The sequence below is a fragment of the Leopardus geoffroyi genome, chromosome D1, assembly GCF_018350155.1.
Source record: "Leopardus geoffroyi isolate Oge1 chromosome D1, O.geoffroyi_Oge1_pat1.0, whole genome shotgun sequence".
NCBI lineage: Eukaryota > Metazoa > Chordata > Mammalia > Carnivora > Felidae > Leopardus > Leopardus geoffroyi.
This window is the reverse complement of record NC_059329.1, coordinates 100,472,186-100,485,128: the sequence shown is the minus strand read 5'-3', so window position 1 is coordinate 100,485,128 and position 12,943 is coordinate 100,472,186. Positions and strand designations below refer to the sequence as shown.

Below are 12,943 nucleotides of genomic sequence, written 5' to 3'. Positions count from 1 at the left end.
CATATAGATATGTCCAGAAACATAATAGAATGTTAAGAAATAAACTAAATGTATTAATTTTTTACAAAGATATCAAGGTAATTTAATGGTTAAAGAATAGACTTTTATGGAAAATTTCTTGATCATGTGGCATTTATCTGAAAACAGATTAAGAATTTTTTTTTCTATTCAAAATGCAAACATCTATTAAGCACTATGCCAGCCTTTGAAGAATAAGAGCTAAATATACGAAATGTACAAATAACTACAGGAAATTATCTCTGCCCTAAAGATTTTATATTTTTGTTGTTGCTTCAAGTTTTTATCTAAATTCTAGTTGGTTGATATATAGTGTAATATTAGTTTCATGAGTTGAATTTAGAGATTCATCATTTACATATAACACCCAGTGTTCATCACAAGTGCCTCCTTAATACCCATCACTTAGCCCATCCCCCTGCCCACCTCTCCTCCAGCAGCCCTCAGTTTGTCCTCTATAGTTAAGAGTCTATTTTATGGTTTGCCTATCTCTCTGCTTTTTTTTCCATGTTCATCTGCTTTGTTTCTTAAATCCCATGCATGAGTGAAATCATATGGCATATGTCTTTCTCTGACTGACTTATTTCACTTAGCATAATATGCTCTAGGAAATACAAATCAAAACTACAATGAGATGCCACCTCACACCAGTGAGAATGGCTAAAATGAACGACATAGGAAACAGATGTTGGCAAGGATGCAGAGAAAGGAGAACTCTGTTACACTATTAGTGGGAAGGCAAACTAGTGTGGCCACTCAGAGAAACAGCATGGAGGTTCCTCAAAAAATTAAAAACAGAATTACCCTACAATCCAGCAACTGCATTACTAGGTATTTATCCAAAAGATACAAAATTACTGATTTGAAGGGACATATGCCTCCTGGTGTTTATAGCAACATTATCAACAATAGCCAAATTATGGCAAGAGCCCAAATGTCCATCGACTGATGAATGGATAAAGAAGATGTGGTGTGTGTGTGTGTGTGTGTGTGTGTGTGTGTGTGTGTGTGTGTGTAATGGAATATTACTAGAACCTAGCCATAAAAAGAATGAAATCTTCCCATTTTCATTGACATGGATAAAGAATAGACTTTTAAATAAACTATGCTTGGGGCACCTGGATGGCTCAGTCTCTTAAGCATCCGACTTCAGCTCAGGTCATGATCTCACAGTTCATGAATTTGAACCCCACGTCCGGCTCTGTGCTGACAGCTTGGAGCCTGAAGTCTGCTTCAGACCCTGTGTCTCCCCCTCTCTCTGCCCCTCCCCCACTTGCACTGTCTCTCTTTCTCTCAAAAATAAATAAACATATTTACATACATGCAAACATACATACATGCATACATACATAAAGCTGTATCAATTGGATGTCTATATAAAAAAATAAACACTGGGGCGCCTGGGTGGCGCAGTCGGTTAAGCGTCCGGCTTCAGCCAGGTCACGATCTTGCAGTCCGTGAGTTCAAGCCCCGCGTCGGGCTCTGGGCTGATGGCTCAGAGCCTGGAGCCTGTTTCCGATTCTGTGTCTCCCTCTCTCTCCGCCCCTCCCCCGTTCATGCTCTGTCTCTCTCTGTCCCAAAAATAAATAAACGTTGAAAAAAAAATTTTTTTTAAATAAAAAATAAATAAATAAACACTAACCACTACCTCACACTATACACAAAAAATAACTCAAAATGAGTCAGAAACCTACATGTCAAAGATAAACCTAAAAATAATAATGTATACTTAAAAATTGGGGTTGACTTTTATCAGATGTGACCCAATAGCATGAAACAAGAAAAAAATGAAAAATTTGACTTCATCAAAATTTTAAATCTTCTCATCAGATGTTGCCATTTACTTATTTTTTAGTAATCTCTCTGCCCAACATGGGGCTCCAACTCATGACCCTGAGATCAAGAGTGCCATTCTCTGAGGCACCTGAGTGGCTCAGTCAGTTAAGCATCCAACTCTTGATTTTGGCTCAGGTCATGATCTCACAGTTCCTGAGATCGAGCTCCATGCTGAATGTGGAGCCTGCTTGGGATTCTCTCTCTCCCTCTGGTTCTCTGCCCCTCTTCTGCTTGTGTGCCCTCTCTCTGTCTCAAAATAAATAAATAAAAATTTAAAAAAAGAGAGATAGAGAATGGCATGCTCTTCCAACTGAGCCAGCCAGGAACCCCAGATGTTGTCATTTCTAAAAATAAAAGTACAGTGCATGGACCAGTATTCCGTTCTGACCAGCCCTTAAGTTCCAGAAATACCTGGAATCTAGAGCCTTCTAAAATTTCTGGCTACTTTGATATCAGCCTTCTCAGAAAAGCGAAAAAACAGCTTTTGCATAAAAATTCACATAAAACAAAAAGAATCCAAATATGTAATGCCATTTCAAGCAAGAAGAATAGAATTCGAGCCATCACAATTCCTGATTTCCAAAAATACTGCAAAGCTACTATCTCAAAACAGTAAGTGCTGGCAAAAATACAGACATACAGATCAATGGAACAGAATAGAGAGCTCAGAAATAAACACACTCATATACATTCAGCTGAACTTTGGCAAGGGTTCCAAATGCGGAAATGAGATTCTCTTCAATAAGTGCTTTGGGAATTCTGGATAACCACGCACAGAAGGAAGAAATTAGACCCTTATCTCACATCACATACAGAAATCAACTCAAAAGGACTTAAACATAAGATCTGAAACCATAAAACTCTTCAAAGCAAACAGGGGAAAAGCTTGTTGACATTATTTTAGACAATGATTTTTGTTAGGGATGATACCAAAAGCAAAAACAAACAAGTGGGATTTCATCAAACTAAGAAACCTCTGCACAGCAAAGGAATCAAGCAGGAAAGATAACCAACAATTGTGAGAAAGTCACACATTATTTGCAAATCATATATGTGATAAGCGGTTAGTATCCAAAATAGAGAAGGAACTTATATAACTCAATAACAAAACACAAACAACCTGATTTTAAAATGGGCAAAGGATCTGAATAGACATTTCTCAAAAGAAGATCTACAAATAACCAACAGGTATGTGAAAAAGTCTTCAACGTCACTAATCATAAGAAAAATGCACATCAAAAATATCACCTTACATTTGTAAGAATGGTACTTTATCAAAAAGATAAGATAACAAGTGTGGAAAAGGAAACCCTTGTGCACTACTATCGGGAATGTAAATTGGCACAGCCATTATGGAAAACTATGAAGATTCCTCAAAAACATTGAAAAAGTACTTTTTTTTTTTTTTTTATTCAGCAATCCCATTTCTGGGTATGGAACCAAAGGAATTGAAATCACTATCTTAAAGAGGTATCTGCACTCATGTATTTTGAAGCATTTTTCATGATGGCCAAGAGATGGAAATAACCTATATGTCCCTTGATAGAGGAATGGCTAAAGAATATGTGATACACACACACATAATGGATTATATAGTCTAAATATAAGGAAACTTGCCTCTTAACAACATTGATGAACCTGAAGAGCATTATGCTAACCGAAATAAGCCAGAGAGAGAAAGAGAAATACTACATGACCTTACTTATACTAGGAATAGTCAAACTTACAGAAGCAGAGAGTAGAATGTGGGTTGCCAGAGGCTGGGGGAGTAAGAAATAGAGAGGTATTGATCAGGGGGAACAAAGTTTCAGTCATGCAAGATGGATAATTGTACAGCAATGTGATTGTAGTTAACAATACTGTAGTATTGTATATTTGAAATTTCCTAAGAGAGTAGATCTTAAGTGTTCACTCCACACATACACATACACAAAAGTAGTAACAGTGAGTGATGAAAATGGTAAATAGCTTGCTTGTGGTGATTATTTCACAATTTTGTCAACATAACAAGTTATACATTTTTTTTACATTTATTTATTTATTTTGAGAGAGACAGAGAGAGGCAGAGAGAGAGGGAAAGAGAGAATCCCAAACAGGCTCCACACTGTCGGTGCACAGCCCAATGTGGGGCTCGAACCCTTGAACCATGAGATCATGACTTGAGCGAAAATCAAGAGTCAGGTGCTTAACCGACTGAGCCTCCAAGGTGCCCCTCAAATTATAAATCTAAATACACACAATCTTATTAGTTCATGATACTTTCATAGATCAAAGAAAAACAGCTTTTAGAGCCAAGAACTTTAAAATGACTTTATGCCCTCACTGCTCTAGCTCTCAAACAATCAGTAGTGGTTTTCCAATAAAGGTGTAATATTGATAAGAAAATAGAAACTATGTGACATGAGCCTACAGGGAACCTACATCACAGCTCCCCTGGAATTATGGCACCTTACTATTTATATGGCATTCTGCTTTCGTAACAACCCAGGATACAGACAAGGAGGAGACTCACAGGCTTAGGTTTACAATTTCCCACTTAAGAATGCAATTGCCCACTTAAGAATGAGTGTTTCTTAACATGTCTCCTTAGAATACCTGTTTCTCAGACAAAGCCTTTCCATCAAAGAGGATAATTAATTCCTGGGAGACGAAGCAGGAGCCGCCAGACAAGGTCCCTGAACCTTGCTGGAAACCTCTTTAAATACCCATACAGGGCAAGGTGAACACGTTTTTTTGTTGTCATTCACCTCCCCAGACAAGATTCATCATGGACGGAGTGTACCATTTGACTGCGTTTTCTCCACAGTGTCTGCCTCTTGCCCTGCAGAACCAGAGCCATAGATAGATCATTTCTCCATAGTGGTTCAAGTGAGTCCGTTCTAAATTCAAAACCAGAAACACTGAACAGATTTTCTATGAAAAAGTTTTGAGGCTTTAGGCTAGATGGAAAGATTTAGACCCATATGAACACTTTCTTTTATTTTAGTAGGCTCGCTGAGGTATAAATGATATATCCCCAAAAATGGTATACGTTCAATGTATATAATTTCTTCATAACTGTTGAGTTGATAGTGAATTGTCTGAATAGGCTCTTCCAAAGTATCCAAAGACATATTTTTCATATTGAAAGTTACTTATTACAAGAAGAGGTCAGTTTGAAGACGGGACTGTTCCTGAATACCCCCAAATATCATTAAGATCATCTAAGACAGATAAGGTAAGTTTTCTAATAGTGCTGATGCTTTATTAAAGGTTGTTCCTTTCCACATATACTACTCATTATTTTTCAACCCTTTTAAGACATAGTAATAGAATAATTTATCCTTATCTCAATGCTTCAAAAGATAACTCATGAATATCATTTGCTAAATTTACAGTTAAAAAATTTTTGGTACAGGGAGGGGACAAAGCATAAGAGACTCTTAAATATGGAGAACAAACAGAAGGTTACTGGAGGGGTTGTGGGAAGGGGGATGGCTAAATGGGTAAAGGGCATTAAGGAATCTACTCCTGAAATCACTGTTACACTATATGCTAACTAATTTGGATGTGAATTAAAAGAAATAAAATTTTAAAAAATCAAAAAAAAATTTTAGGTTCAGAGAGACTGAGCAAATGGTAGGACCCAGCTCTCTGACACCAGGCACCATGGTTTGGCCATGAGATACCTGCTCATGATGAAGAAAAATCATGAGAACGAAAACAAAATTTTACTATATTTCAAACACACAAATATGAAAAATAAATGATATAGATCAGCTGTTTCATCTAAGCACAGGCATGGAGAACAGTTGCTGGGATCAACTGCTATGCATGACATGAGTCTCTGTTGCTTCTTTGAGAGTAAAATTGGTGATGATCCTTCCTAAGTTCGTTATGTAGTTAAATGCTTCTCTGTTTCATTGCCCAAACTGTCAACTCTTCCTATCTCCTAGGGGCATTCACCATCATAAAATTAAATGAAAGTCCTATGTGTGTCCCCAACGGTGTGGTCACTGTCTCAAATAATTTCCATAGCAACCTGTGAGGTGGACATTATTATTCTTGCTTGATGGATGAGGAAACAAGGACATAAGGTATGAACGTAATGTACCCCAGATAAAAGAAATTGCAAGTGGAAGAAGAAGGCTTCTACTCTGGTCTTTCTGATTTTCAAACCAATACAATTAACCACTGCAATCATTATTTTTGATATTTTGCAACAGAGTCTGGGGGCCCATTTTTTTGGAAGGGGACCCAGTAAGAAACACTTAGGGTTAGCGGAGAGGCCCCTATAAAAGGGCTGTTCAGTGAAAGCAGTACCACATTTGTCTTAACATTTGCGAGTTCCAGTATGGCACTGTGTGTGCTGTGTCTGTGCCTGCTGCTGAAACTGCTCCACATAAGCTTTCCTCAGAGTAGCCTTGAGGTAATTATAAGTATCATGGTCATATCAAAAAGAGATTACTAGTTCGACATTGTTTATTATAAAGTAACAATAGAAGGCATGGATTAAAAATTGGGAGGGAAAACAATTAACAGGTATAACCCGACCTAATCTTGGCTCCAGCCCTTAATAGCTACTCAATCCTGGGCAAGATCCTTAACTTCTCTATGATTCTATTCCCTAACATGTAAAATAGGGATAAAAATTATAGTAGCATCCCTCTTGTAGGTTTGCAGTGAGGATTAAAAATGAAATGGTGTCTGCAAAAACACTTAGAGCATACTAAGTGCTCAGTAAGCTTTAGTTAATACTACCATCATTGGGATAATTATTAACATTAGTCTCTGAGACTGTTTCCTCATCTTCAAAATGAATGGAAAAAATACCAAACACACGGACCATGCAGGCAAAGCATTTACTATAAGCCATGGACAAAGCAATCAATCATTCAAAAGTATGTATTACTGGCTACGATAAATTCATTGAACTCAGGAAACATGCACTGTGACTACTTTTAAGTAGCTCTTGTATCCAGTCTTGACATTCCCATAACCAATGCCCTGTTACTCTTTCTTCAACTACTGTAAATAGTCTGCTATTGGGATTCCTGTGTCTTCCTTCCACCTCTTCTCCGAACCTCAGTCCTTTTCACCCAAAGCACACAAAGATCTTTATGAGAATAATATCCAAGATCCTCCCTTCACATTCTTCTTCATCCTCCCACTCATATTCTCAATTACCTTCCATGGTTCCCCATTTCCTAGAGATAAAGGGAAAATTCCACAGCTTGCATTTGTAGACTACATCCACCTACTACCACTGTTTCAGGCTCGGCTACTACTACGATGTGTACAAGCTACTACTTCGACTTAGATTCTCACTCATCTGGGATGATTTAAGTGTGCACATGTGGTCTCCTGCCTGTGTGTTTACAAATGTTCCCCAGGTCCACAATCTTAACAAAGATTTCAGCTGGGAGGCAATCTGAATTAATTCTCAAGAACCCAGAATCTTTATTTCCAACACATACACAACCTCAAAAGAACTCACAACTGAATAGAATCCAATAAGTCTTTATACATTAGAGTGGAAAGTTTAAGAAATTCAAGGTTGCATTAATAAAAATTGTTTTCTTTTCAGGTAATGTGACTAACTGTCAGGTGAAGCGCATGGAGAAGAGGAACAATGTGACAGAGTTTGTTCTACTGGGACTCACAGAGAATCCAAAGATGCAAAAAATTATATTTGTCGTGTTTTTTGTCATCTACACCATCACTGTAGTAGGTAATATGCTCATTGTGGTCACTATCACTGCCAGCCCATTGTTGGGGTCTCCCATGTACTTTTTCTTGGCCTATCTCTCCTTTATTGATGCCTGCTATTCCTCTGTTAATACTCCTAAACTGATCATAGATTCCCTCCATAAAAAGAAGACTACCCTATACAATGGATGCATGACTCAAATATTTGGAGAACATTTCTTTGGAGGTGCTGAAGGCATCCTGCTTACTGTGATGGCCTATGACCGCTATGTGGCCATCTGCAAGCCATTGCACTACATGACCATCATGAATCGGCGGGTGTGTGGCCTGTTAATGGGAGTGGTGTGGGTGGGAGGCTTTCTTCATGCAACTATACAGATACTCTTCATCTTCCAATTACCCTTCTGTGGCCCTAACGTCATAGACCACTTTATGTGTGATCTGAACCCTTTGCTCAATCTTGCCTGCACTGATACCCACACTCTAGGGCTCTTCGTTGCTGCCAACAGTGGATTCATCTGTCTGTTAAACTTCCTCCTCTTGATGGTCTCCTATGTGGTCATTCTGCGCTCCCTAAGGAACCACAGCTTAGAGGCAAGGCGCAAAGCCCTCTCCACCTGTGCCTCCCACATCACGGTGGTCGTCTTATTCTTTGTGCCCTGCATATTTGTGTATATGAGGCCTGCAGCTACTTTATCTATTGATAAAGCAGTGGCAGTGTTCTACACTATTATAACTCCCATGCTAAACCCGCTAATCTATACTTTGAGAAATGCCCAGATGAAAAATGCCATTAGTAAATTGTGCCGCAGGAAAGCTATTTCAGGGGAGAAATAAGTGTGCCTGGAGCTCAACAGTGATTCAATGGAAGCAAAGGTCAAAAGGACATTTTGGATGATCTTGGCAAAGAATACCTAAGGGATGGAGAAATAAATTACCTACTATGAATCATAAAATCCGCATTAAGCGTAGCTGAAATGGATGCAAGAAAAGAGAAAAAATGTAACCCAGGACTACTTTGAATATACAGAAAATTCTACCAATTTGGGGTTTAGTTTTACTAGCTTCAACCATATATATGGATTTATAAGCTTTTCTTCCAATAATAAATTAAAGAAATAATAGTATTGTTATTGAGCAATTATCTCGATAACAGTCTAAAGAGGTATAGGCTATTATCACCATTTTACAGGTAAACAAACTAATAGAAAGGGGAAGGTACCAAAATGGATACATTGGAAAGCCAGTAATCAGAATTGACTGACTTCCCAGATCATGCCCTTAACTGCTGTTAACAGGCAATGATAATCAAAAAATCAGATGAATATACTAGTTACCATTTACTGAACCAGAGACTGCGCTGGACACAATATATACATTAGTTCATTAGGTATAGCAAAAAGCTAATAATTTTTCATTAATAACTGTTTGCACGTCTTGCCTGTAACATTATATGGCCTGTAGGGCCATAAAAGCATTGGCCATTTACCCTCTGAGGAGTAGGTAATGAAGATTAGACCATGTTTCCAAGTTCCCTTGTAAGCTTCAGAACAATTTTGTACTGCTCATATCACTCATATGCTAATACCCCATCAGAAAGAGCAATGACTCAAAGACCATGTTAATGTTAGACAGAAACTTCTGTTTATTATACAGTCATATTCTGTAAAGCACTTGCCTACTATATAACAATAGTTTCTACAAGATAGCACAATGTCTCATGCACAATAAATATTGAATGAATGAACAAATGAATGAATGAATGAGAGTATAAAGGAAGATGAAAAAATTCAAAACTAAAAAGAAAGTAGTACTAGAGGCTAGGGAATTCTTTCCCGCTTTTATCTGATTCAACTCTAAGGAGAATTCTGGCTAAACCTCTTGGGGAAATTTCAATTTGTTTTCACTCCTGCTTCTGCTAAGGATGAGAAAGAAATGGAAACTACAGTTCCCAGCATATGAGCAAATAGTTTACCTTGATATTCTCCTGCTTTCAGTGATATTTTATTATCTTTTGAGTGTGCCCTGCTTATGTTATGTTTCTCTGTTAATCAGTATGCTTTTTGGTACCATTTCATCATTAAAAGCTTTTTTTTTAATATGTGGCTCTTTCTATGCAAAAAGCGATCTCAGGAAAAAACATATTCCCTTCATTCTTTTGTCCTCCCTTCATTAATCATCAAATCTTTTTGAGCCCAAGAAATGTATCAGGCAAGTTGATAGCAGCTGGCACTTCGGTGGTGAATAAAAGGAGAACAAGGTTCTGCCTCCACAGAGCTTAGCATCCAATGAAAGACTCCCAGGAGGAAGCAGAAAATTACAAGTGTTATAAATGGTAAGACAGTGGAATCACAGGGTGCTGTGAAACCACAATGGAGGGACACACAACAAAGACCTTCAGAGTCCAGAGAAGGTTCCTAGTGAAAAGACACAAAACTAGAAACCAGCGGACAGAAAAGACCTAAAATTAGAACCCAATGGATGGAAAAAAGTCAGTCAGTAGAGTGACTAGGCATGGGGTTGGCAGAGTGTCCTGGAAGACAGAATACATAACAAAGGCTAGGACGTGGAAAAGAATACACAGGAAACCTGATCAATTCAATATGGCTAATCAATTCAAAAACATCGGAAGTTCTTGGAAGCCAGCGAGTGGTGCAGTTAGATTTGAGTTTTAGAATGGTAACTCTAGCTAGAGTGTGGGAAATGGACTGAAGGAGATAAGACTGGCTACAGGAGAGCAGTTAGAGGTAGCAGAGATGATCTGGTTATGAAAGGATGGAAGCCTGAACGCTGGTGGTGCCAGTGAGGATGAAGATGGCAGACACGACTGTGTCCATGTCCACTCCCCTGCACTGGGCCTGTGCACCCATGCCCCTGATGCTGTGTGGTGGGGTTGCTAACAGTTCACAGAGTCATCATTCCAGGACCCACCAGTGGGTCCATTCTATTCCAACGAATGATAGGAACAAGGGTAAAAAAAAAAAAAAAAAAAAAAAAAAAAAAAAAAAAAAAAAAGGCTGGTTCTTTTGACTCAAGGTAGAACCAGTCCTGTATTACAACATACACCCCAGAGCTCCCATGGCTCCAGCCTGAAGCCAAGCTCCAGTTGGGACCACATTCTTTCTTCCCCTACTATAGTCAGTTTCCCTCAACCCTTCACCATATGAGTCATTTTCATAAAAATCCCCATCTCAGAGACTGCATCTAGGGAACCCAGACTAACACAGAGAGATAGAAAAGGGTTCAAGACGTATTTAGGTCTATAAACAAAAGAACTTGATTTAGGATGAAGATTTGAGAGAGAAGTCATGGATGACACCCAGTTTCTAGTGTAGATTACCAGGTGGGTGGAACAGAGAAAAGATGAATGTTTTCTAATGTGTTGAATGACGTTTAAGTAACAATGTACAATTAAATACTGTATATGTTTCTGATATCAGAAAGATGTAGGCCACAGAAATGTAGGAACCATGAGCATACAGATGGCAATTAAAGCCATAAAAGTATTAGATATCATCTATGGAGAGTGTTACTTCACCTATGGGTGGTCTTCATGGTCTATCAAATAGCCATTTTGATTCTTAGAAAGAAAACAAACAAACAAACAAAAAAAAAACAGATTCTAAAATAGAACTCTAATAATGTCAATTGGTATACTAGAAATTCAATAGGATACAAATCTATAAAATAAAAACAGGCTATCAAAGAAATAAAAAATCAGACTAGCAACAGAATTTTGTTAGCAAAACTAGAAATTGGGAGTTAATGAAAAAAATCTTTAATGTTCTCAAGGGAAAAACTAAAACCACTAATTCTGTATCATGCAATATAGAATTCAAAAGTAAGAATAAAAGAAATACATTCTCAGACATGCCAAGACTCATAAATTTTATCAGTCAAGAATTATATCTCAGCAAAATGAACCCAACACATTCAAAAGATTACACATGATGACCAAGTGGGATTAACCCCTGGGATGCAAGTTTAGTTTAAAATATGCAAATAAATCAATGTGATACACACATTAAAACCACATGATGATCTCAATAGAGACACAAAATGTATTTATATTCAACATAACTGTCATTATGTTCAACAATCTTTCATGCTAAAAATTTGATCTCAACAAAATAGATTTAGAAGGAAATTTCCTCAACATATACACAAAAAGGCCATTTACAAAAAGCCCACAGCTAATATGATAATCAATAGGGGAAAACTGACAGCTTTTCCTCTAAGATCCAGTACAAGGCAAGGAAGCTTATGCCACTTCTATTTAACATAGTACTAAAAGTATTAGCAAGAACCATCAGACTAAATAAATAAATAAATAAATAAAGGCATCCAAATTGGAAAGAAAGAAGTAAAATTTTCTCTTTGTAAATGACATGGTCATATATAGAGAAAACCCTAAAACTTCCACACACACACACACACAAAAAAAATTAAAACTAAAAAGTGAATTCACTAAAGATGCAAGATACACACAAAAATTATTTACATTTCTTTACACTAACAATAAACTATACAAAAAGGAAATGAAGAAAATAATTCCATTTACAATAGCATCAAAAAGAATAAAATACTTAGGAATAAATGTAATTAGTAAGTGAAAAATCTCCATATTGAGAACTATAAGATACTGATTAAAGAAATTGAAAAAGACAGAAGTAAATGGAAAGATACCCCACGTTCATGGATTGGAAAAAGTAATAATAAAATGTTTATTTACCCAAAGTCATCCATAGGTTCAATAAAAATGTCTATCAAAAGTCAAATGGCATTTGTCACAGAAGTAGAAAAAAACAATCCTAAAATATATCTGGAACCACCAAAGACCCTAAATAGCCAAAGCATTCCTGAGAAAGAAGACAAAGCTAGAGGCATCACACTTCCACTTCCTGATTTCAACTACTCTGTTTCATATCTCTAGTACTCTAAACAGTGTGATACTGGAATAAAAACAGACACCTAGATAAATGGAATAGAATTGAGTGTCCAGAAATAAACCCTTACATATATAGCCAATTAATATTTGACAAGGGTATCAAGACTATTCATTAAAGGGGCGCCTGGATGGCTCAGTCAGTTAAGCATCTGACTTCGGCTCAGGTCATGATCTCATAGTTCATGGTTTCTAGCTCCACATCATGCTCTGTGCTGATAGCTCAGAGCTTGGAGCCTACTTATCCCTCCCTTTCTCTCTGCCTCTCCCTCTCTCTCTCTGCCCCTCCCCCCATTAATGCTCTGTCTCTGTCTCTCTCCTTCTCAAAAATAAACATTAAATAAGAAAAAAAAGACTACTTATTGGGGAAAGGACAGTCCTTCAAACAGTGGTACGAGGAGGGGTGTCTAGGTGGGTCAGTCAGTTAAACATTGAACTTCAACTCAGGTCATGATC

General features: G+C 37.5%; 1 protein-coding gene across 1 annotated transcript; it reads left to right on the top strand.

The window, feature by feature from the left end:
• Window positions 1–7,446: 7,446 nt before the first annotated feature.
• On the top strand, window positions 7,447–8,379 carry LOC123602617 (olfactory receptor 4C46). The gene has a single exon (XM_045487074.1). It carries the CDS (start codon window positions 7,450–7,452, stop codon window positions 8,377–8,379), a length of 930 nt encoding a protein of 309 aa, XP_045343030.1. The 5' UTR covers window positions 7,447–7,449.
• The last annotated feature ends 4,564 nt before the right edge of the window (window positions 8,380–12,943 follow it).